This window comes from Atheta coriaria, unplaced genomic scaffold, assembly GCF_025399875.1.
Source record: "Atheta coriaria isolate IRGN ID8LTWV9N9 unplaced genomic scaffold, Caltech_Dcor_3.1 hic_scaffold_4_pilon, whole genome shotgun sequence".
Taxonomy (NCBI): domain Eukaryota; kingdom Metazoa; phylum Arthropoda; class Insecta; order Coleoptera; family Staphylinidae; genus Dalotia; species Dalotia coriaria.
In genome coordinates this window covers 762681-790210 of record NW_027045446.1, presented here as the reverse complement: position 1 = coordinate 790210, position 27530 = coordinate 762681, and the positions used below count along the sequence as shown (strand labels likewise).

The 27530-nt window shown below is 34.1% G+C and overlaps 1 protein-coding gene across 1 annotated transcript in view; it reads left to right on the top strand.

The window, feature by feature from the left end:
- Positions 1–27530, top strand: part of LOC135791062 (lachesin-like) — a 44226-nt gene that overhangs the window by 10564 nt on the left and 6132 nt on the right. The window contains exons 2-6 of the mRNA XM_065301373.1: positions 21–228; positions 16915–17085; positions 18776–18904; positions 20075–20213; positions 25037–25185. Of these exons, the coding sequence (XP_065157445.1) occupies positions 21–228; positions 16915–17085; positions 18776–18904; positions 20075–20213; positions 25037–25185 (796 nt within the window). The remainder of the gene's footprint in view (positions 1–20; positions 229–16914; positions 17086–18775; positions 18905–20074; positions 20214–25036; positions 25186–27530) is intronic.

Sequence of the window (27530 nt, the reverse complement as noted above, 5' to 3'; positions counted from 1 at the left end):
TTGTTTATTGTTGGTTTTAGGTGGCGTGGGTGAGGGCTGAGGATCAGACTATTCTCAGTCTGCATACGAAAGTGGTGACGCACAATTCGCGCATCACCGTCACGCACGACAACCTGCAGACGTGGCATTTGCGTATCCGACAGCTGAAAGAGTCCGACCGCGGCTGCTACATGTGTCAAGTTAACACGAACATCATGAAAATGCAGCAGGGGTGTCTCGACGTGCATGGTAAGCTAATTTATTACAATATATTTTTTATTTTTTACAAACAAAACAGATAAAAACAAAAAATAGAAAAAATGCAAAAAAAAATGATTTTTTGATATTTTTTATATTGTTTGTAATATTTGACAACACTCGACACTTCATTATTTGACAATTGAGTAAAAATTTCAGATCAATTTGTTTTTTATTTAAATAAAATAAATTGTAATTTAAAACTGTTCAAAATTAACATAGGTGTTATTACGTGGAGGCGCCGGGAACAAATTTATTCTGTACTGCTAAATTTAGTCCGACACTATATTAAAAAATATAGCAATCATGTCAGCATGCTATTTTGTCCTTCCTATTTGTTCACTTGTTCATTTATCCACAGAAAAAAATTATTACCTATGTTTTGCCTGCAATTAACAAACAACGAGTGCTTATCTACGCGTGTAGATACTTAAATAATCAATAATAGCGTGTCAGCTGATGTGTTCTACATATTAAACTAAATTTTACATCAGTCGTGTTTTTCCATCGCGTTATTTACGATCAACTTAAAATTTATAATTATTCATCGATGAATATTTCAGTTTTCTTGTGTTTTTTTTTTGTTTTGCGTTTTTCTAAAGTGTTTTCTGAAGTTTCTTGCGCTTAATATTGGCTTCAATAATAACTAACTACTTATGAGTACGTCTATTATATGCATAAAATATTCATTGGAAGTTATGAGTGCGAGTACCAGTACGAGTACTATTAGTGCTTTTAGTGCAGCTCATCAATTACACCCAGATCGATCAAAAGTAAACAAAATTTATGAGCGTGTAGTTCAACGCTTGCATTCAGTTTATATAGCCTCAATTTTATTCACACTACTTTTTAAATACATAAATAATTTATTTTTATAAATTTTTTTACATTTTCTTTTGAAAATTTGAGTTTTTTTTCTAAATTTTGCTGAAAATGAAGAAAAAAATTATTTATGTCGTCGCAGAAAATTTTATATACCTTTAATTTTATTTACAAGATAGTTTTTCTAAATAAACAATTATTTGTTGTATTTATTTTTAATTGGTCTTGAAAAAATTTAATTTTTTTCTAAAATTTGGCAAAAAAACTTTTAAAAAATTAAAAAAAAAATTTTTACTAAAAGATGACATCATAGGTTAAGTAAACAGTATCCTCATACAACCAATCAAAAAAAAGTGCGTTAATTTAACCTATCTACCAAGTAAAATAATTAAATTCCAATTCTTTGCCAGCGTTCGGAAACTAATTACTTTCAGTCACGCAGACTGACACATCGAGTTGCATGGTGATTGTATCGATGGATTTAATAACATATCGCTACTAGTAGCCTACTTTCAACATGCATATTTGTACATTGTACATATTCTGCATTCAGAATTAAACAGACTAGTTGAACAACTCGTAAAACTAGTTTAACTAATCAATAATGCAAAATTTAAAGAATTTGATCTAAAAATAAAAATTTATTAAAATTAATTATTAATTTATATAATATATATATAATAATATATAATATAATATATATAATATATATATAATATAATTATTAATATATATAAATTAATAAAATTAATTATTGAAAAGGTGTAAAATAAATTGACAGCGTTCAAAAATAATATTTGAGAGTGTCGCCACATGAGTATCAGTTTTAGTATCGAACTATTCCGAAGAAGTAGTAGGAATATCGCGCGCGCCCTGCGCCTCCACCATCCAATTTCATTTGCGCAAAATGAGCACGTGCACGTGCCGCCATCATGCAGTGTGTGCAACGCCGAATTGATTAAACAATATGAACACAATACACAATGCAGTTGTGCCTTAACTATTTTAAATTAAGAAGGAAACATAATTTTAAAAATTCAAAAAAAAGTTTTTTTTTCTTTTTCGAAGAGAAAAAGGATTTGACGTCTTAAAATAAAGAATTATTGGATACAAGTGGAGATGATTTTGTCCTTCCTATTTGTTCATTTGTTCATTTATCCACAGAAAAAAATTATTACCTATGTTTTGCCTGCAATTAACAAACAACGAGTGCTTATCTACCCGTGTAGATACTTAAATAATCAATAATAGCGTGTCAGCTGATGTGTTCTACATATTAAACTAAATTTTACATCAGTCGTGTTTTTCCATCGCGTTATTTACGATCAACTTAATATTTATAATTATTCATTGATGAATATTTCAATTTTCTTGTGTTTTTTTGTGTTTTGTGTTTTTCTAAAGTGTTTTCTGAAGTTTCTTGCGCTCAATATTGGCTTCAATAATAACTAACTACTTATGAGTACGTCTATTATATGCATAAAATATTCATTGGAAGTTATGAGTGCGAGTACTAGTACGAGTACTATTAGTGCTTTTAGTGCAGCTCATCAATTACACCCAGATCGATCAAAAGTAAACAAAATTTATGAGCGTGTAGTTCAACGCTTGCATTTAGTTTATATAGCCTCAATTTTATTCACACGACTACTTTTAAATACATAAATAATTTATTTTATAATATTTTTTTACTTTTTTTTGAAAATTTGAGATTTTTTGTAAATTTGACGAAAAATGAAGAAAAAAATTATTTACTCAAGTATGACGTCATAGATAAATTAATATACCTTTAATTTTATTTATAAAACTATTTTGTTTTATAAACAATTATTTGTTATATTTATTTTTAATTTTTCTTGAAAAAATTTAATTTTTTAAAAATTTTTCCAAAAAACTTTAAAAAATTAAAAAATATATTTTTTGCTAAAAGATAAGATCATAGGCTAAGTAAACTCTAGCTTCATATAACCAATCAAAAAAGTGCGTTAATTTAGTCTATCTAATAAGTAAAATAATTAAATTCAAATTTCTTTGACAGCGTTCGGAACCTAATTACTTTCAGTCACGCAGACTGACGCATCGAGTTGCATGGTGATTGTATCGATGGATTTAATAACATATCGCTACCAGTAGCCTACTTTCAACATGCATATTTGTACATTGTACATATTCTGCATTCAGAATTAAACAGACTAGTTGAACAACTCGTAAAACTAGTTTAACTAATCAATAATGCAAAATTTAAAATTTGATCTAAAAATAAAATTTATTAAAATTAATTATTAATTTATATAATATATATATAATAATATATAATATAATATATATAATATATATATAATATAATTATTATATATAAATTAATAAAATTAATTATTGAAAGGTGTAAAATAAATTGAAAGCGTTCAAAAATAATATTTGAGAGTGTCGCCACATGAGTATCAGTTTTAGTATCGAACTATTCCGAAGAAGTAGTAGGAAAATCGCGCGCGCCGCGCCTCCACCATCCAATTTCATTTGCGCAAAATGAGCACGTGCACGTGCCGCCAATGCAGTGTGTGCAACGCCGAATTGATTAAATAATATTTACACAATACACAATGCAGTTGTGCCTTAACTATTTTAAAATAAGCAGAAAACTTGACATAATTTTCAAAATTTGAAAAAATTATTTTTTGTTTTTTTAAGAAGGAATAGACGTCTTAAAATAAAGAATTATTGGATACAAGTAGAGTTGTTGAGTGCTTTAGGGTCTGCAAGATCGATACCTCTTAATTTAGGTCCACAAACCGAACATTCAACGGGTTGAGACCCTTTTGAAGGTCCGAAATCAATAATAACACTCCGGGGCGCTACATTCAATTAATGATAAAGGTAAACACTCAAATGCTGATAGTGGTTGAAGTAGGTAAGCACAACTTTGCTTTCTTTGGTTTCTATAATATTATCTGTAGATTTCTTCTCAAACAACCAATTTTTTCTTCTAAATTTTTCTATTTTTTATGTTTTTATATAACGGTGTGATAATAGCAAACAGAAATGTGTAAATTTATGCAGCAAACAGACATAAATAGAAACTATACGCACATGGTCCCTTAATTTAACCCTTTGACGACTTGCCTAATGTTTGCACATTCGCATGCGCTGTATGTGTGCTCCTTCTTGGTTGATTTGCGTTTCGGGCGAGGGCGTTTTGAAATTAGCTTACACTCTACGCCGACGGCGGTGGCGAAACGTCAACAGTGAAATATCGTGTGCGGCGCTGATAATTCACGCTAAACGAAACGCCGCCTCCGGCCGTAGTGGCTGCGAGCATGTATTATTTATACGCGCGCCACAGTCGCGCGCCTCGCGGCCTCACACTGGTGACGCTTTCGTGACGTTTTCTTAACACACCCGCATGCATTTGCAATGCTAATCTTTTCTAAATGGAGCGTTCTAGTGTGCATAATTGTTATGATGATTGTCATTCGCATATTTTTTTTTTTAATTTAAAATTAATTTTTTTTTTTGAAAATTTTTTTGGATGTTTAATAGTTGATTATTTACGTTATTATTGTATCTTGAGGCATCTGAGGGGACTTGATTGAATGTCGTTTGGGATGTGGTGTGTGCGTGTAATAAAGTAATTGAAATCGTCGGCGGGGGCGGCGGACGCGCGCGCGTTTTGTTATTACATGGGCGAAGCGAATCGATAAATTGCAATTACCGTTGTTTCGTCCTTGCTCGTCCACTCCCCGGGCCGGGTTCAGGTGTGTACTCACCCCTATAATCGAATTGCGATAAGGCGGAAACGACCAAAAGGGGACATAATAATTTTGTCCAACTTTACTTCTAATTGAACCAAGAATACGCTAAAAATAAGAAGTTTTTCAAAAAATTTGCCAAAAACGGCAAAAAATTAAGTAAGAAAAGCTGTGAGTACATAATACAAACAATTTTGGGGAATTTTTAAATTAGATACTAATAAATATCTGAATTTCCGTTTTTTTTTGCAAAAAATTCGCAAAAAACAAAAATTTTGTGAAAATTTAGAAAAAAAAAATTTTTATTTGTTTTATGCGCAAATTTACCATATATTTAAACTTATACTTTAATCACAGAAAAATCGTTAATTTTCCGGTTTTTGCTTTTCCTGCATTTGCAAAAAATAAGATTTTTTTCGAAAAAGTTGTTTTCAATTCGGAAAAAATCACGCCTCACAAAAATTTGGTAAAAAAATTAAAAAAATTAATTTAAAAATTTGTTTGATGCCCAAAATTACCATTTATTTAAACTTATACTTATTCCTAGGAAAATCTCTAATTTTCCGGTTTTTTATTTTCCTCGTTTTGCAAAAAATAACAATTTTTTCTAAAAAGTAGGTTCAATTTTGAAAAAAACAGTTTTCTGCCAAAAATAAACATTTTTAAAACTTTTACGTCTGGCACACTTGGATATCTTAATTTCCGGTGATAATTTCCTAATTTTTTTCCTACGTTAACGCCGCGTCCAGCAGGTGTCGCAAAATTGCACGTTTTTTCCTCTCTGACGCAAGGAAATTGTCGAATTGACGCGCCGGCCGAAAAACGTGTTTGCAGTTCAATTCCGGCGTAAACTTTACGATAGTCACAACCACCGCGCCGCCTCCAGTGCAGCAAGCGTGCACATTTAGTTCTTTTGCGCGTACGTATATCAAATTTTAATTTCCCGACAGGCGGCAGCGCACGTGCACACCGCCGACGGATTGCGGAAGCGAGCGTATAATAACGGATGCATGAGTTTTACTCCGGAGGCGGCGAGCACACGCAAAAAATGTCCCGGATTTCACTCACTCACTACTATACAAAGTATCCACACTGTACAATAATTTCGTCATATTCTCGCTGCTAAACGCAAACATTTTTTTAATGCGTTGATTACACTCTGTATATTAGTGTGGTACTTTTCAAGTGCCATTTATTTCTGTGAGGCACATTTTATTTTTGCAACTTCCTGCTCAGAGTTGAAGTTGACTGCTCGCTCGAATAGCGTTTCGCGTCACAATAATGAACATTCATCAGTGGTGCGCGGAGAAAAAAAATTTCAACAAAATATTAAAAATGCGCAAATTTTTACTTCGACGCGCATAATCTAATTAGCTATGCGCACAATCGCAGTAATTAAAATCTCGTCGCATATTTTATTTTATTTTCTGTATAAAGCAGACGAACATAAAAGCAGATATCTTGACATTACAACAACACGAACAAAAATGCGAGTGAACAATGCGCGCGTACTGAGAAAGGAGGATAATTGCGCTTTCTTGAGGAAGTGGAATTCAAGTGAGTAATTAGTTTCGCGTGTGCTAATTTTAAAAGCATCCAGGTTATTTTTTTCTCAAGGGAAAAGCGAATTGTTTTGGGGTGAAAAATGACCGGAGATGACATTTTATGTTCGTATCGAAGGACCAAAGGGGGTTGGAGACCCAAATGGGTATTTTACAACTTGTACGAGCTTTCAAGTTTTCAGTTTGAAACAACGAAACGTTGAAACATGGATGTCTTGGGACAGGATTTACGGAATCAATCAATTTTATTTTGTTTGCAAAAAATTTTTCTGCAAAATTTTTAAAATTTAGAAAAAAATAAGAATTTTTGAAAATTAGTGAAAATTTAGGATGCAATTTTAGAAAAAATATTGTTTTGGTATAAAATATGCATTTTTTTTTAAATTTTTTATGTTTGAAAATTGAAATTTTGCGAAATTTTCGATTTTTTTCCAAAAATGTTGCAAAAAAATTAGGAATTTTAGAAAAATAGTGAAGATGTAAGATGCAATATATAAAAAAAAAGATTGTTTTGGTATAAAATATAAATTTTTTGAAATTTTTCATAATTAAAAATTAAAATTTTTCATTTTTTCACAAAAATTTTGCGAAATTTTTGATTTTTTTCCAAAAATTTTGCAAAAAAATAGAAATTTTAGAAAAATAGTGAAGATGTAAGATGCAATATAAAAAAAACATTGTTTTGGTATAAAATATACATTTTTTGAAATTTTTCAAGTTTAAAAATGAAAATTTTTCATTTTTTCACAAAAATTTTGCGAAATTTTCGATTTTTTTCTAAAAATTTTGTAAAAAAATAGGAATTTTTAAAACAAGTAAAATTTATTATTAAGAACACACATTTTATTATATAAAATATACATTTTTGTGTCAAAATTTCCAAAATTCATATTTTTTGGTTTTTTTTTTCAAAATTTTCCTTTTTTTCTAAAAGCTACTTTACTTATGTTGATTACAAAAACACAAACGCTCCACTTACAACTTATTTCCATGATGACAGTTTTGGTCGAGTGATAAATGCAAAAAAAAACCTCCTCTTTGAATACGTTTTTTGCGCTTTTGCTCATTTGTAACAAGCCCTTTTTGGCGTTTTCCCGTCATTGTACCTGAACGCCACCCCTGTGACACCCCTTCAAAGATGCGCACAAAGTAAACACCGGCACGTATTTCCCGGTTATTGAAATCCCTTGGATTTCATTCGAATGCGTGTTTGATGTCGAGGAATCATTCGCAAAAAATTGCCTCTCGTGCTCAACCGCGTTTGTTCACGAGTATTTTTATTTTTAACGTATGTGTGTTCATCTACCGGCATAGCAAACACTGGAAACAGAAAAAAAAAGGGCGCGTGATACGCGCGATCTGCATTTGCCAGTCCTGTGCGCTAATTGCGACCGGTTTTTCTCTCTTCGCACAAAATGGCGTTGCATTTATCTGCGGCGCTGCTCGTTTCGGTTCCTTAGCCCGTCGGCGCTTTTAATTAATCAAATGACAGTCGTCGCTTGGCAGATTTTTTGAGGTCCTTTTCTTTCTTTCTCCCGGGGTCGTCGACGGGATTTTTTCCGGTTTTCCGGTTTTTGTCCTTCGCTTGTTTACCGCTTTATTTCGTGGCAGTGGACAAAACGCGATTGGACTTTACGTTCAATTGCAAAAAGAGGAGAAGAACAGGCAATTAAAACTTTCCAAACGAGTTTCGGCGCATTTCTGCGACAAAAAAATGTTCATATTTTGCGAAATAACATAAGGAAAAATAAAAAATCTCGCTACGCAAGTGGCACTCGGATGCACTCGCATCGAGGAAATAATTTCGTTATGTCTACGCGAATGGAAAAATGTTTATCATAAAAGCATTAAAATTAAGTTATCTAGCCTGCAATTACACCCGAGAGAACCAATTTGCGGCAAACATTTAGCGTTTTAATTGTGTGTGCGGGCTGGAGTGAACTTTTTTCCTGTTTTTCTCGCGTGTTAAACACTGGAGGCTGATGAAACTCTGATGTTATTTTTTTCACGCGCAGATAAAGGCTAATTACGCATATTTTGACGGAAATTGTCAGAAAAATACGCAAAACTTTTATATTTTACATTTTCAACCTTTTGATCTTATTTTAATAATTAATACCATCTTGTATTTTATGTATGCTTTAGTAGGAGCTACTTTTCTTTGTGTGTAACTGGTTCCCGGAGTGTTATGTAAATGAAAGAAAATTTCGAAATTGCTGATGTCAGTAGCCTCGGCAACATCGCGCGCGGCCTGAAAAGGGAACTCGGGAAATTGAAGTGGAAAAGGGTTTTATATGTTATTGCCTTTTATAAAGTGTAGTGGAATTTCGGCAAGACGTTCACGGCGTGTCTTGCTTCTGTCAAGACGTGCTCGTCGGCAAGGTGTAGCATTTTGCGTGCGTGTCGAGACGCAAACGCCGCCAACTTTGGACGAGGGTTGTTTCACGAAATGATTACATGCCGGCGGATGTTTCTTAGTTGTTGTTTTACGTGTTTGCGAAATTTTCCGGATTAAATGGCCAGCGAAACAGCGAGAAACACAAATTAAACACGGGAATTTCTATGCCAAAACAAAAAATCATCAAAAAACAACAAATTAATAAAAATTTAAATAATTATAATCTTTATTTGTTAATATTTTTAATGATATTAATAATATTAACAAAAAAATATGTTTTTATTTTTGCAAATTTTTGCAAAAATACAAAAATTTTCCGAAAAAAATTTATTTTCATAAATTAAAAGAAAAACGTAAATATTTGGCTCAACTATATTAAAAATTTAAAATTACAACATCTATTTGTTAATATTTATTGTTATTTTAAATTTTTCAAAATAAAAACTCTATTTTTAGCATTTTTGACAATTTTGCAAAAAACACAAAAATTTGTCAAAAATTGTTTTTGTTAAATTAAAGAAAAATTAATAACTTTAAAATAAATTTGTTGAGGCAGATTTATACTTTGTTAAATTACCTTCCTAATGACCCTTTGATCAAATTCCTCAGATGAAAATTAGCTGAGTTATGACGCTCGAAATATCAAATTTGCAAAATACGTAATTTCGAATTTTAATTGCACGCGTCATTCCGCTTTTAGTTTCGTCTGGCTGCTTTCATTAATCGTAATTAAATTAATACGTGGTTAATGACCGCACGCAGGAAGAAAGTCGTCATATTCGTAGCAGCAGCAGGCAGCATCATCCGCCCCCACAATTAGATATTAACTCGACGCTTGCAAACTTAATGAAATTCCGTGCTGCATCGGCGCGGCGATTGCACAACTACAAGTGGATAGCCGGGGGCGGCGGCAGCCGCAAGCAGGCGCAAGGTGGCGCGTAATATTACTGAATAATTAAAAATTCTTAATGAACGTCGAGGGAGTTTTCCTCCGCGCATAATGAAACCAATGTAATAAAGCAGAGAAAGAAGGGTTGTTGGAGGCGGGTGGGGGTGTTGTGTGGAATAGAGAATGCTAGAACGTGAAGAGCTCGCGGATGTTTTCATTAAGCGGTGTTTAAGGGTTATGAGAATAGGGGTAGTAGTGAAGGGATGTTAGGTGTACGACGGCATGACGACGCCACTTTACCATCGGCAACAAACGCTAAAGACGCCGGAACACAAGAAACGCCAAAATTCCGTGCAACCCTTTGGTTTCCAGCGTCGGGGGTGGTTAAAAGACCGCCGCCGAGATTGCCGTACCGCGAATGAATAGAACAATGCCCTTCTTTTATGGATTTAAATATTAAAATCGTACAACGTGCACAGGCATAGGCGGGGGCGGCGGGGGCGGCGGCAGCACTTTGAAGTTGATATGACTCCCGATGTCGGCGACGGCGGCCCGTGCGTTTAATTATGGAGCCTCGATTTGACTACCCGAAAGCCACTCAACCCGCAACCCTGCCATCAGTGCCACCCCCGGCTTGCGGTTATTAATATCGCCTTCAAACCGACTGTATGACATTTGTGTAATAATTAAATTTATTTTTCGTTCTATCCAATTCCATTGCAAGTATATAATGTTATTAAAACACAGCCGCGGGGGTTGTGCTCTTCTACCACTGCTGCCGCCTCCGAGGACCACAAGGGGTGCATTTGCATACTTTGACATTTTCTTTGATTTCTTTTACGCTAGCTACACGACACGCGCGCAAACTTTAATCCAATTATCTCTGACAAATTTCATAGGATTCTTTTATACCGGAAAACCGGAAAAACGGTATTTTTGCAACGTATTAAATTGAAACTGGAAACAAAGCAGACTGTCATGGAATGTTGAAGAAGCGCTCCTTTGATAACTCAAACAAATTCAGTAGATTTCCGGCGCGTTGCAGTTTCTCGCATAGACAGGTAAAGCGGAAATAATTTTTAATTCAAACTCGTAATAATGCAAAAGTTCTAACCCAATTGTAGCGACGCGCGTCGGGTGTTGCAAAACTTTGCGACGAAGATTTACAAGTTCATTAAGTCAGCCGTCACTCCATTTCCCAAATAATTTCTTGTTTGTCTCGACTCCGGAGAGAATGCGCCGCGAGTACTCGGCGAATGGCGAAAATAAGGGTAGGAAAAGGTTTTGTTTTAACCCGGAACCTGCGTTTGACATTAGGGTTTTAAATTTTCAACTGGAAGAAAATATTGCCATTTTTGTCGTAATATTTTTGCATTTATTGCTAATAAAACAATAACAAATTAATTTATTTATACACAATTTGGTACAATTATTGTTATTGTTGTAGAGAATACAATAATGTTTATACCATTAAAAATTTATGAACCGTTCAGGAGTTATAAATAAATTAATGTTTTATTTTTGGTCAATTTTGTGTATTTTGTGATTTTTGCTTAATTTTTGCATCGTTTTTTGTAAATAAAACAAAAACTAATTCATAAACATTAATGAAATTCAGTACACTTATAAATTTAAGTAATTAAAATATTATGCCGTTTAAATAAAATTAAATTTATTAATAGTTTAAAAGTTATCGACAAATTAATGTTTTATTTTTGGTAAATTTTACGTATTTTGTGATTTTTGCTTAATTTTCACATCATTTTTTGATAATAAAACAAAAACTACTTAATATATTAAAATAAAATTTTGTATACTTATAAATATAAATAAAAGGAATGTAACGTAGTTTGAATAAATATTATTTTGTTAATAATTTAAAAGTTATCAACAAATTAGTGTTTGATTTTAAGGCAAATTGTGCTTTTTTCTACTTTTTCACAAGTATTAGCGTTCCGCATTGCGTTTCGTAGATCTTATCTGGCGCAGATCTTCGCCTTTTCAAGTTATTCATACGCCGAGACGACGACGATGACAAGACAGCCAAGCCGGCGGCGGCGGCGTTGTTCGTTTTAATCAAAACGCTCTCCGCAAGGCAAATCTATGTCGCTCGTCGTCCGGCGGGCGTCCGTCCACTGCAAAACGTCAGGATACGCACACACACGCACCCGTAACCGGAAATTCTCCGCAAAGGAAACAATTGCAGACCTCAACGTTTACAAATTCACCGCTGAGGAAAACGCTCCCGCCGGCGGAGCATTCGTGAATGTTTGAGAACCTTTCGCAAACATTTACAAATTGCACGCGCACGCAGACACGTCATGTCTCGGCGGGGGCGGCGCGGGCAAAGCTGTATTGTTAATAATTGCGCATGACGGACACGCTACAAATGGCACTGTTTGCGCGCACACAGCCGGAAAAAAATAAGACAGAAAAAAACAACGACTGACGGCAATTTGTCATCGTGATGTACTAGCGTTAAACCCACGCACGGAACGCAGAAATTACCGGGGCGACAGGTAAACAACAGAAACATCCCACAACGCTAATGATTTTGTTATAAAACGTATAAAACTTCAACCGCACAAAAATGCAATATGCAGTAATCGATTACGGAATTTTTCTATTTTCCCATGGTGGAGGCGCCGGTATTACACGCGTGCGTACGAATGGAAAATTGCCAATTACGATTGCACGCCTAATTGCATTTTCCAATTACGTCAGTTTTGCATTCAATTGCAATTGGGGAAGCTGTCAACAAAACATTATTTTTCCACCGTAATTGAATAATTAGGGGTAGTTTTTAATTTTTCTCGTTTTTATCGTGTAAATTACACTCATTAACATGCCAGCGTTTGTATTTTGATGTGTTGTAATGTAAACGTGTGTAATTTTCATAATTACAGTGTTTTCTTAAGGGTGGATTAATTAAATTCAACATCTTTGTTCACTTTGTGAGGGAAAAAAATCAATTTTCCTAAGGGTTGTTTAGAAATGTAATTTTTTCTAAGCACAAAAGCTGCGCAAACATAAACCCGTGATAAGAAGACGGTGTAGATCGTAGATTGGTGAAAGGAAGCTGTTTGAGGGGTAACGGGTGAAAAACTACCCTTAAAGTTATCAGTTTAAAAAAAATTGTTTTTTTTTTCTAAAATCGACGTAAAAATTGTTTTTTCTTAACTTCTTGGTAGATACCTATTCATTTAAAAAAAATATTTAATTAAAAAATTGTGTGCAAAAAACTTGAAAATTGTGGATTTACAGTAAAAATACGCAAAAAATATGTTTGTGCCTTTATCACGCCAAAACCATTAAAGTAAAATTTATAAAATTTATTATAAATAGAGTTTGGACCATAATAAATAACATAGGATATTTTTTGATTGCAGAAAAAAATTCTAAAGGGGTGAAAATTAGGGTTGAAAGTCAAAAAATGTCTAAATTTTCCAAAAAAAAATTTTTTTTTCTTAAAATCGACGTAAAAATTGTTTTTTTTTTAATTTCTTGGTAGATACCTATTCATTTTTTCAAGTCACAAATTACCCCGCCGGCTCTTACACCCCACGAGTGTGAAATTAAATATTCATAGATACGGCGCACACGGGGGGTGTGGGTACAGAGGTGGAACGCGAGCTCGCATGCGATATGATAAAAATGTTCAGCTGCCCGTATAGAGGCACATATTTCATGCGATAAAAAAAGCGCGCCCGAAAGATATTTCAAGATTTCCAGGCGTGTACATCGCGCTGGGTGCGAGATGTGCCCGCCACGTGTGCACACGTGTGCACGCGCATTTCCATACATTCATACGTGTCCACGGAATTATACTTGCCGCCATAGTAAATCATCGAGGATTAGGCCACACGCGCCTATCCGTTCTATTCCAACCGCCCCCGGCCCGCCAACCTTAGTTTTCCCATAGTCGTCGAAATTTTCTTTGCGCGACATTTGTTCTTTTTGCCGACACTCATCATATTTATGTGAATAGATTGGTTCTGGCAACGCTAAAGTGGATTTGGAACAGGAGAAACCTCTGTTCTATAAACTCTGACGTCAGGGTTGGCTAAAAGGGAAATTTTGGGTTTTGGGTTTGTTTTTAGAAATAAGGATTTAATAGGTTATAAAAAAAGTTTCAAAATGACAAAAATAGCTTTAAATTTTATTTTTTCGATTTTTTTTTGCAAAAAAAATCACAAAAAACGAAAAAATTCCAGAAAAAAAATGTTTTTTCATTTATTTTAAGAAAATTATACTAAAACAGGTTTGGGTGTTATTTTGGCAAAGATTGTGTTCTAATTTATCAAAAAAAAAGTCAAAAAGTTGACAAAACACATTTTTTTCCATTTTTTGCAAAAAAAAAAATTAAAATTGCTGAAAAAGTTTTTTTTTTCTAATTTATTTTTGCAAAATTATACCCAAACACACTTTGCTTTTATTTTTGCCTTGATTATATTTTCGAATTTATCAAGAAAAAGCTCAGAAAAAGCCCAAAACAAATTTTTTTCCAAAACTTTTAGCAAAAAAACTTTAAAATTGCGCAAAAACTTTTTTTTTAATTTATTTTTGCAAAAATATATGCAAACAAGTTATAGTTTTATTTTGGCTTTGATTATTTTCGAATTTATCAAGAAAAAGCTCAGAAAATGCCCAAAACAAATTTTTTTCCAAAACTTTTTGCAAAAAACTTAAAAATTCCTAAAAAAATCCCAAAAACACTTTTTTCTAATTTATTTTCACTGAATTTATACCTAAACATTATAAAACATAATAAATTTTAATGAAATTTGTATTTTTATTCAAGCCACTTGATAAAACTTTCGAATATGCTCCGCATTCGATTCCGAAAAATTAGCATTTTGTGGATTTGGCAAATATTTTCATTGGCCGCGTAATTATGTTTGGTTTCTTTCTTTATCTATATAATACGAAATTAGTTTAAACGCGCGCCCGCCGCCGACGCACCGAATTAGCATAATTGATGCTTCGTTTTTGCCATTATCATATAAATCGAAACGCGATATCGTCGAAGCGAGGCCTGTGCGTCGATGCGTGCGCCAATTTTTTCCCTCGATCGACATCTTCCCTATGCAATAGGAGACGACGTTCTTTTCAACAACCATTTCTCTTCACAAAAAAAAAGGACCTCGAGTTTTTGTCTCGTGCGGGTGTACTTAGACCGAGAGAATATTGAAAATATTAACAAAAAAAAAAACATTTTTTTATGCAAAAAATAAAATTTCTAAACTTTTAATCCCTGCACTTTTCTATCAGCTTTGTGCGATGCGCACGTAGTTCGTGCTTAATTACGCATCGTCTCCGTACGCTCATTAACGCTGAAAACATCCGAGCATGGAAAGTAATAAAACCGGAGCTTTTCATCGAGCGCTAACTTGGACAATACTCAAACAAAACCAGCCCACGCGCCTGGACACAAAACAGGACAAAATCACGTTATTCGAGATTTGTTCATTTCAATTAGTCTCGACTAGAAAGCAGCGCTTTGATAAACGCAAAAGTTTAATTTTAATTCAGACACGAATTACTGTTTGACGCTGGAGTAAAACACGTGCAAATACAACTGTTTTTGCTGCATTTGTTAGAGAATCACAACTAATTGGTAAACAAACAGCGAAACAGTTTTGCTAAATAAATATAAAACTTTTAAAAAATATTTAATTAAAAAATTGTGTGCAAAAAACGTGATAATTGTGGATTTATAGTAAAAATACGCAAAAAAATATGTTTGTGTCTTTATCACGTCAAAACCATTAATGTAAAATTTATAAAATTTATCATAAATAGAGTTTAGACCATAATAAATAACATAGGATATTTTTTGATTGCAGAAAAAAATTCAAAAGGGTTGAAAATAAGGGTTGAAAATCAAAAAATGTCTAAATTTTCAGAAAATTCCCAAAATATTAAAATTTGTATAATAGTTTAACAACTATAGTGTTCCTCTTAATCCTTTTAAACCCTTTACTAAATTCTCGCCCTTGTTGAGGACATTCCAAAGGTCCTGGTATATATCACCCGTTTCTCCCGATGTTTGTCCCATTTCCCACCCGCAGTAAACGCGACTTTTACGACGCACGTAAAATAATATCTTAACTGATGCGAAAGCTCTACACAAACAATGTACAATTTTAGTACGGCTCATCTAGTAATTAACATTTGGTCCACGCAACTCGTAAAACTTTTATGAAACTTTTATCCACCTGCACTCTTCGAAATTATTGTGTATCTTATTGTTTTCCCGGACAATGTATTAATATAATGAATTTTTAAACATGTGACGCTATAAATTCCCTACTGCAATAAAACGCCATCTGTTAAGTGCTAGTGCTAGGTGGGTACAATAATCGGCTCGTGTATTCGCAAACAAACATGGCGCTTGGTTTATTTTATCGCTGACTTGACGCCGCACTTGCTTCTGAGTGCATTATCGTGTACCGATGCAGATTTAAAATACGCTATCTCTGCATCCCGTGTTCGATCCGCACAAATCTGACCTAAAACCGCCCTTAAAATACAGAAATAAATAATATAACCTCAAAATTCAACTCGTCTTCACTATAAACTTAGAAATATTATGTTGTATTTATATCTAAGTTATTTTTATGTTTTGTGATGTTGTTTAGTGGTTTATAGGTAATTTACGCAGACATTTTGTGTCCTTAGATAAACCACCCTCATTTGAGTATTGTTAACATTCCGCACGCGTCCTGCGAGCACCTGCAAAGTTGTTAAATTTAATACCGGCAAGCGCTAAGTATTTAAACGTCCTGAATTGCGCCATTAATAAATAATGTGCAAATTACGCCCCCCACCCTTTCTAACCCCTTTATCCCAAGCACTGGACTCACGGTGGTACGTTACCATTACCAACTAACCGGATTCCGGATGTGATGAATGAATATTTATCATTTTAACTCAAATACATGAAAAGTGAATTTTTTTCAGTGTGTGGATGAATATTTACATTTTGAATTACATATTTGACATATTTGTTAATTCACCCCTTGTGCAAGTATTCACAAAGCAAGTCAAACAAATAATTCATTTGTTTAATTATGTTGTAGCATATTCTCGGGTCCTTTGAACACGCAGTGCAAAATTCTTTTATTTCCGCGTTTGTGGCGGTCATTGCCAGGCGCCTCCACCAAAACGTACTCAAAGAGCATAAAATACACAAAGCGAATAAATAATATGCAATCATTTCGTAATTTTGTCTTATTAGTGTCTTTTTTTCTATTGCAGTACCGCCGGATATTATCTACGACGATACAAGTGGTGATCTTTCAGTCTCAGAGGGTGAAAATGCCACCCTATGGTGTCGAGCAACTGGTCATCCTACTCCTAGAATCACTTGGAGGCGTGAGGATGGCCATCCGATTATTCTACGTCGAGGAAATCGCGATGCTGTTAAAGGTAACAATTTTACCCGGCGCCTCCACACAATACAAACCCACACATTTTATTTTTAGTAAAAAAATTAATAAAAACATTCATTCTTGTCGTTTTGATGATGATAATAATACCTATGCAATATCTGCGACATTTCCATTGTCACAGGTTGTCATTTTTATAAAATTTCATATTTGCATACAGGAGAAACTAAAAATACGTTTTTGTTTAGTGCATGCGTTGGATATAAATTATATCGATGTAATACACTGTATATTGTGTATAAAAGGTACGCGAAGGATGAATGTAGAATAGGGGAAAGAGTGTAGAATATTTTTCACCGTCGGCAGGCAATTCTGTCATTGAGTATTCCGCATGGCCTGCACCTAAAGTAACATATCACGTGTCTGTCTGTCGTGGCGGGCGGCACGTTTTTAAAAATTGTCCCCGGTTCCTTATGCATTTACCATCACGTCACACCGGGGCCAACCATATTTTTATACACACACTTTGCCATCGTACACATTTTTACGTTTTTTGAATGCGACAATCTACATTCTCATCCTGTCGTGAGGTTGTTTTGCAAAAAGCTTGGAAACAGGATGTGAGAATGGGGAAAATTATTAGTATCAATGAAAATGTCAAAATAAAGCATAATTTTTAATGTTTATAATAGATTTTTTTCAAATAATTTTTTTTTTTCAAAGTTTTTCTACAATTAAATTTATTTTTAGAATTGGAGAACCGTGGGTTTGATTTTAATGATTTTTTTATTTATTGAACCACATTTTATATTCTTTTTAATTGAGTTTTGCAAAAAATCATTTTTTTACAAAAAAATTTTTCTAAGTCTAAATTTATATTTAGAATTCAAGAACGCCTAGTCCGATTTTCATGATTTTTTAATTATTAGCTGCGCCTTGATCTTAACTATTAGAATAATTTTAAAAAATTAAATAATATTCAAAGAAGAAAAAGTTATAAGCAAAATACTCAAATAAAAAAAATTTATATTCCGAATTCAAGAACGCCTTGTCCGATTTTCATGATTTTTGAATAATTAGGTTTATTTTGGTCATAAATATCAGAATAACTTTAAAAATTTTAAAAATATTCAAAGAAAAAAAAGTTATGAGCAAAATACTCAAATAAGAAAATTCTGCAATTAAATCTATATTTAGAATTCAAGAACGCCTTGCCCGATTTTTATGATTTTTTAATTACTAGGTGCGCCTTAGTCTTAACTATCAGAATAACCTTAAAAAATTAAATAATATTCGAAGAAAAAAAAGTTATGTGCAAAATACTAAAAAAAAAAATTCTGCTATTAAATTTATATTCAGAATTCAAGAACGCCTTGTCCGATTTTTATGATTCTTAATTTATTAGACTCCTTTTTATCCCAAAACTCAAAATATCTTTTAAAATTTCAAAAATATTTAACCAAAAAATTTTTATGACAAAAAAACTTTTTCAAATTTTTTTTTACGTAAATATTATTTTAGTAAAATTTAATGTTCAATAACAAGCAAAACAAACATTCCGTTTGTCCGCTTCACAATTCCTCTATTATTCCATTGTGATATTTAGCCATCGTGCCGTTTTGCGACACAATTAAACTCAAAACGTACCAAAACACGTATTTCAACAGGCTGCAACAAACGCCGCCCGACTTTAGACTAATACTCCCCTCATGTATGTGTGTCTGTTGCAGTTGATACGTACAACGGCAGCAATTTGTACTTTTGGAGATTGGATCGCAAGCAGATGGGCGCGTACTTGTGCATCGCCAGCAACGACGTGCCGCCCGCCGTCAGCAAGCGCATCTTATTGAACGTGAATTGTAAGTACACACCCTTAGCCATGCTCGCACACAGCAGGGGATGAGTTGTGAGTTGTAACTGCCTCCTTTGTCGATGATATACGCGCCTGTTTGCGCATTAAGACAGCCGGCTTGTTACGCGTGTAAATAAATACACGCGGGGTGCAACGCCACCAAACGCAGCTGGCTACATTTGCGCGCCGATATTTTATGCAAATTGCGGAAGCTCGCAGCCAACACACAACGTCTTCCGAGGGTTTCTAATTACGCTACTCTCCATACACATACACACTGCAGAAAGTTCATAGAGTGATCAAACTGCAATTTATAACATATAACACAAAATACTATACTTTATACACTCGTGTGTATAATGAGGATTATTTTACTCTACAAAGTGTAATTCACTATCTAATTACATCCAACTTAACTCCAACTGAAACTTTCGGTTTTGTATTCGTTGTATTCCGCACCGTACTTCCGGTTATTCTATACTTCCGGTTATAAGTGTCGACGGTTCTCAAATAATAGCTAACTAACACTACATAGAAGAAGATAATACAATAAGTTGATGTTGGTGTGTTGGTATTTAGGAGTGGTTGGGGTTTAAGGGTAGTTTCTCGCAGGGGTGGTGGTTAGATAAGTAAAATTCGCAAGTTTCTCGATAAACGTCCAAGATTTGGTTCGGTTCGCTTCGATTTGGTTCCGCTCGAGGCACCCATTGCTAAACCCTTCAAACCGCCCCCATTCCACTCCCTTAAAGGACTATGGAGTGCAGACGTTTGCCGTCCTACTACTTGTTGTGTATCGGAGTTCGCAATCTGCAGCCGGGCAAGTTTCCAGGAACTCGTTATCGGTCGCGTGAGTGGAACTCTTCCATTTTGGAGGTTAGGTCTTTTGTTTGCAACGTCAAACTAGTACTGCGCGCAGTGACCATCCCATGGACTAGTCTTTGTTTTGTTTTGTGACTCAACCGGACTTATATTGGAGTTTTTTCCGGTTTTCCGGTTTAGGCCTTTTGAATGCGGAATTAAGTACACGACCAACTTCTGTTCCAGATAAGTTTCTAATTAGTTTATCGCCATGTGTTAATTCCCAGCGAACATAAAACCGGAAGTGGGTCAAGGATCATGTTACAAACATAAAATAAAAAACATTACTGTTTGTAAATTGTGTTTTTTTCTGTTTTAGTTGCTCCTGTAATTAAAGTGCCCAATCAGTTACTGGGCGCTCCTTTGAACACGGATGTCATGCTGGAGTGTTACGTGGAAGCCTTCCCGAACACTATCAACTACTGGGTGAAGAACCGTGGCGAGATGTTGCTCAACGGGTAAGTCTATGTTGTTTGATTCTTATTTTCCCACTGAAACTGCAAACATATTCATTTTGTTTGTTTGTTGTTGCTCCACCTGTACCCCGACGCTGCTTATTCAGCAAACACTCGATGGCAAAGCAATTCATTTATTATTTAAACCGGCAAGCCGGAAGTGTTTGTTCAAGAACAACAATTCAAATTGCTGCGCAAATTAATTTGAAAACTTTGCCGCGTAAAAATAACCTCGCATAACCTAAATTGCTGCGTATCTAAAAAAATATTGTGATAGATAATTATTCATTGGATTAGCGAACGGATGGAGTATTTAATTACGGAATGAAGTTGTGCGGATGAAAAATCTCGCGCGGAGGCTAAATGCGCCGCCGAGAGCATAATAAAATCGTAAAAATTTATGTGCGCTCGTTCATCATCGGCGGCCATTGCGATGCTGTGCGGTGGGCTGCCTGTGCGTTCACTAAAAGCATGAATATGCGAGTAAATGAAGAACTTTCATGATGTGCCGCGCCGAGAGCCGGCGAGCTTGCATTTATGTTTATTCAGGCAGGTAATTGAACACAACCACTACCACTGCCATTACCACCACTACATATTTATGACTTTGACATATGACACTGCTTGAATAAATTAGAAAACTTTTATTACATATAATAACATATTTTTTGCTCAAATTATTCGTTAAGTTGGAAAAAAAATCGTTTTTTTGCAAATTTTACACTTAAAACATAAAAACTTGGTTATATTAGTGACGTCATTACAAAGTAGTTCTCAAAACACATTGTATATATACACTAGAAATTATTTTTTTTAAAAGTAACATATTTTTTGCTCAAATTATTCGTTAAGTTGGAAAAAACTCGTTTTTTGCAATTTTTACACTTAAAGCATAAAAACTTGGTTATGTTAGTGACGTCATTATTGAGTAGCTCTTTAAACACATTGTATGTTAACACTAAAAACTATTTTTTGTAAAGTAACAATATTATTTCAAAATTATTCGTTAAATTGAAAAAAAAAACACATTTTTGCAAATTTTACACTTAAAAAATAAAAACTTGGTTATGTTATTGACGTCACTATTGAGTAGCTCTTTAAACACATTGTATGTTGACAGTAGTAATTTTTTTGTAGAAAAACATATTTTTTAGCTGAAATTGTGTGTTAGGTTGAAATAAAAACACTTTTTTAAATTTTTACACTCAAAGCATAGAAACATGGTTATGTTCATGACGTCATTGTTGAGTACTACACCTTACACAATAAAAAAATAAGTAAAACATTTTTTCTTAATATTTCTTGTTCATTTGCTAAAAAAACATTTTTTTGCAATTTTTATACACAAAACATAGAAACTAGGTTATGTTGATGACGTCATTATTGAGTAGTTAATTTTAAACGATAAAAAAATAAGTTTCTAATTTTAGACACATTGTATGTGTACATTAGACGTTTTTTTAGATGCTTGCACCACCAGGCTAAACATGCAGCACCCCGGATGAATGTAAAATAAAGACACGGCTCGACCTCGTATCGTTTCGTAGCAAAACCACATCCGGTCTTTCTTGCAACGCTCCTCCTGGAAAATAGTGGTGCATGGCAAAATGCAATCTCGGTTAAGGCAACTTCGGCCAAGATTCCGTGCTTTCTCAGCCCGGCGAGCTTTGCGAGCTTTCCGTGTGCATCACCGTGATGCTCGTTGTTCTTACTGTCCTCTACTCGACTCCACCAAGGGGATGTTTACTCATCAAGCATGCGACGTAGTGCTTCAGTGTTTATGTGTGTTATTTTAAGGGAAAGCTCGTGACGCGTCCGCGCGAAGTCAAATTTTCTTCCGAGTGCAGTTTAACCTTGCACACGATGCACTTTACAAGGGTTGAAACGACCGGGGTAATAGTTTAAGTTGAAACAAGACATTGTTTGCATACTTAACTTTAACTAGAATATTTCTAACCACAATTGTGATGTTTAGAATAATTTATATGAATTTTTCAAAAATTAACATAGGTTTTTATAGTGTGGATGCGCCGGGCATTTTTTTTGTAGAACGTTTATTTGTGAACAAATAGCGGTTAAACACATTGAGGTCATTCTCGGACATTAGTCTGTAAATAATGTGTCTCCGCGGTTGATTACGCACCAGACTCACCCTTAAAGACGCCGCAACCCTCGCGCTGGAAAAAAATCCTGCTAAAAGGAAGACGGAGAATTAAACGTCGCAGGGTTATACATCTTTCGAGGGCGACGCGAGACAAGTCTGCGTGTCGCTGTCGTGCAAAACAGAAAGCAACCCTTAGAGTTTGTGTTGTTCCTTGCGCGCACAAACGTGTCAGTCTATTGTTGCGCGCCCGAAATTTATAGACACCATCAACGAGCCCTAAACAACAACGCGCACTGCCTGCAGTGAGACTCTGTGTATATATATGTGGGTGTTTCTAATATTATGCCAGGAGCATCCCCCAACGAAATTGCTTTCTGCACGACTGTTTCCTAAACGAAAGGTACACACGCGCAAAAACTAGAGAAATGTGCATGCATTACGAACAATTGTAGTGTATAATGTGACAATGTATTCCAAAAAAAGCAGCGGGTGATATTTTTCTCGCGCATGCGCAACAAAAAAAAACTACTTGTCATCGGGAAAATTACATGTAAAAATTCAAAGCTTAAAAACACAATAAAATTCGATGAATCGACAAATTTTTAACTCGACGATTAAAATACAGTGTGTCCAAAGTGCAAATGGATTTGTCATCGAGTTTTACGTTTCACGTTTTGCGTTTTACATTTTACGTTTTACGTTTTCTACACGTCCGACTTTTTTGTTTTATTGCCGATTGATTGATGGAGTCGGCACCGGGCTGCTTCTAAATACAAGTGTACACATCAATCAACTTCCGGATTATGTTTTTATACGCCGGCGTGTGCCGAGACATTTATTCTGCGCGTTGACAATACATCCAACTTAAAAGCAACACGTACTCGATATCGACACAATTCAAAATCGAAAAAAAATTGAGTCATCCAACAGAATCATGCATCGTGGTTATTTTTTAACGCGCATGCGCGACAAAAATAACGCATTATAATTAAATTATAGATAATTACGAGTGTAAGTAGGAAAAGCCATTGGTTTTCGCAAATTTCGCTCGGCAAATTGCGTTGGCACTAAAACTGACTAATTAGTGTCAATTAATTATGATATTTTGCGTGCCAATGAATAAATCGCATAACGCCCGTGCGCCGCTAATGCAAGTAGGAAAATATCGACTGGCATTAATCATTCTCGCGCGTTTTATGGTTTTACAGCCGGCGCCCGGCATGTTCCACCCGCTTTTCAGCCCTCTAATCGTAAATCGAATGTTTTATATTTTGCAATCACGATCAGCCGCCGCCGATTGTAAATGTGAACTCAAACGTAACACATAATATATAGATATATTGCTATTTTCATATTTTATGCACACGTAATTTGATAAATCACCGAAAGCGGTTACATTATTTGATTATTTGCGGTTTCGCACCCCGAATGCCAATTTTAATTTAATAATTAATTAAATAATGTGCTTAAATTTAGCTAATAAAGAATAAAAGATCTATATTGAAAAATATTGATAGAATAATGTATAATACAATATATAGAAATATATAAATAAAAAAATTATGAGTTTTGGCAAAATTTTGCAAAAAATTTTTTAGATTTTTGCTCAAATTTAGCAAAATTGCAAATAATTTTTCAAAACAAACATTAATATTACATGTTTTGCAAATTATTGTTATATTTAGTGATAAACTTAATGATATTTTTTTAAAATATGGATTTTGGCAGAAAATACAGAAAAAAAATGGTTTTTTGGCAAAAATTGCTTTTTTTGCTAAATCAAATAAAATTTATTCCAAAACATAAAAATATTTTAAAATGTTATAAATTTTAAGCAAAATATTGACAAAAACTTGATTTTTGACCAAAACAAGCAAAATTATAATTAATTTTATCAAAAACCAGAAAAAAAAATTACAAAAATTTCAAAAGACGAAAAAATTTTTACAAAAAAATCATCAAAATCTCATTTTTTTTTCATTTTTGGCAAATCAATATATTTTTTTGTATTCTATTATATATTCTAAATTTAAACAAGTGTAGAGTTAATTAGTGTTGATGAGTTGAGCGAGATGAGCGTGCGACTGATCATTATCGAATAAATAATTTATGAGTCGTCGGCGCGCTTCGTTACGCACAACGAGCTTTAAGCTTTTTCCCCTCGCAGAAAACATCCCGACTGAAAAGGCGACGACAGCATCAGATCCAGCGTCGCTCAAATCCGCGCGCTGATGATTTATAACTTTTGCCACGCGCATAATAACCCAGTCGAAATTATTAATTGTCGTTTATTATATTGGAATTTCACATTTTCGTTTTCATCGCGAAACTTTTCCGTCCGTGCTCATCACAACTTGGCGTGCGAAACTTTTTCTTCTCTCCATTGGGGGCCTGGTGTTCGTTTAATGGTATGTGAGTTAAGACGAAATTTAATCTTCTTTTATTATGTTTTTCAAAGTTAGTTGAAAAATTAATTTACGGATTACGTGCAACCAAAATGGCCGCGTGCATAGAAACTTTCAAATTTCGGCGCTGGTTGCCCGTCTGGGAATAGTAAAATAAATATAATTTAATAAAAAGTTTAAACTAAACACGCCGAACGTTTTAAAGCGTTTAATACGGTGGAGGCGCCGGGATTTTGACACGTATAAATGTATTAAACTAATAAAAACTTTCTATTCAAATAATAATATTATATTTTGGATATTTTTATGTGTTTCAGAAGTAAATATACTATTAGAGAGGAGCGAAGTGGATATAAAGTGCTGATGTGGCTCATTATTCGATCATTTGCTACGCAGGACATTGGAACGTACAATTGTGTCTCTACTAATTCTCTAGGGAAAGCAGAAGGTACATTAAGACTCTATGGTAAGTGAAAATAATTTTATTCATTATAATAACTCGGAAAGTAGTAAAATAACTTTTTTATAAAAATAACATAGGGAACATTATGTGGAGGCGCCGGGAAATTACTTGAAATATATATTTTTTTATGTCAAACTTTGTGGAATATAATTATTAATATAAAAAATCTTTTGTTTGACATACGTTTTAGGCATTTATAAGTTATTAAAGTATTAATGGCTTCCCGCAAAATTAAGTTCCGCAAAGTTAAACAGAAATTCACGTCGGTTTCTGTAATTAAATTTTGGGCTACCTTATTTTCCATTTGCTTACGATTTTCGACGTTTTACCAACTTTCAAATCAAGCCGCAAAAGTTACACTTTGTAAATTATATTTGCAAACATAATGAAATCAAATAAATTTAATTTTTTTCCGCGCGAAAATAAATCACTAGTGATTTATGTGAGTTGAGTCACGTCACGTTGCCATCAGCGATTTTTAATTAAGATCCATTTAGGCGAAAATCAACGAAACGCCGTCCGGAATTTTAAGCTCTCGACCGCACATTGATTGTTTCCACCATTTCCAACCAGTACATACACATAAACAAACGCACGTCAGCAAAACTCCTGTGCTTCTGTGGTTTTCTTTAGCTCCGGACTCAGGAATTAGAACGATTAAGAAGGTCTCGTCTTGCGCTTGCGTTATTTGCTATTCGTGAGCGCGATACCAAACGACTTGTTTTGTCCTCTTGCTTTATTTTTATTTTTTCCGGCTGGCAAACACACTGGAAGCCAATATAAAGAAAGCGAATCAGTCGAGCAAGCCGATTCAATATTGAACCATGACTAAACTTACCGTTACGAGTGTCCTGAATACATACCATTTACAAAAAAGGAAAATATATTTAAAAAAGCAATCGACGATGCAAAAAAGCGCAATAAAAGTATACTGCAAGCGCGAGAAAACCATCGCGATAAGAATTAATGAAGTTTTTAAAGTTTTACTTTTATGTGTGTTGCTTGCGCGCGCAATAACTGCATTGTTCATGTAAATCTGAATCGGGTAATGCATTTTGTATTTGCATTGCGGAAATGTTAAAACATTCGAATCACGTCGCCGTCTTTTGCTGTTTGCGCAGTTGTGAAACTCAAATGTCGATTAAAAATTTGTGAACGGGGGCAATTTCCGCTGCCACAACACGTTTAAGACATTTAGGGTATAATATCTTGGAAGGGTTTTTTAGTTTTATGGAAGTTTTGGGTTAGATTTGAAGAAAAAAACGTTTTTTTGCGTTTTTTTGCAAAAATTTAGCAAAATTACGCTTTTTTGACAAAATTCAATATTTTTTTGCTACTTTCTGCGTGAATCAATGACTTTTTCGTGGTTCCACAAATCCTGCTAATATTATAAAATGCAGAAAGTCCTGATGTTTGTTACACTTTCACGCAAAACTATAACCGATCATCATGAGAAAATTTGTACACATATTCTTAGTGGTCCCCAGATAGTTTATAGGCCACTTTTCATTTTTAATAAAAAAATATTTTTAAATAAAAATAAAAGAAATGGATTTAGCCAATAAGCACCTCTGCATCTATGGCTATTTGACTACTTTAACATGCATCTAGCATTCCAACAATGGAAGCTCAAACCTAAGTACACGGTACCATCACACTGTATTATCACTGCTGTATTACCGACAGCTACGTCAACATCAAGTCAATTGACTACACTATGGAGACTGTACACTACTTCCATAGACTATACTTTTCGAAAAGCCATTTTAAACTTCCCGCCATTCTACTTCATTTATTTACTTCTTCTGTGACTACAGACGCAGACGAAAGCTTAACTTCATTATTTTTAGATATTCGCGAGAGCGAAGCCGCAGGTTAAAACACAATTAATGTATTATAAATTTGGTACATATTCTTACAAAATATGATTTTTTGAGACTTTTACAAAATTTTTCAGTTTTTTTCGCATTTTTTGCAAAAACATAAAATTTTGAGAAAAAATTACTAAAATCCAACATATTCTCGAATTTTTGCCAATTGTTAACTACAGTATATTAAATTTAATATAAACAACAATAAAATTATAAACATTACAATTTTGTTGCAAAAGCTTCATTTTAGCAAATTAAACTTTTTTTCTAAAGATAGTAAAACCCTTTAATTTTGCACCGTCAAAAAATGACCAGCATATTTTTTTCTTTTTTCCTTCACACGTGCACATCCCACTCCATCATCCCCTTTTTTCCACACCCCTCTGCCTATACAGCAACAACAAATGTATCGCTCATTCCGGTCCACCTCACCCAAACACTCAACTCTTTAATACTAGTCACAGCAATACGTAACGA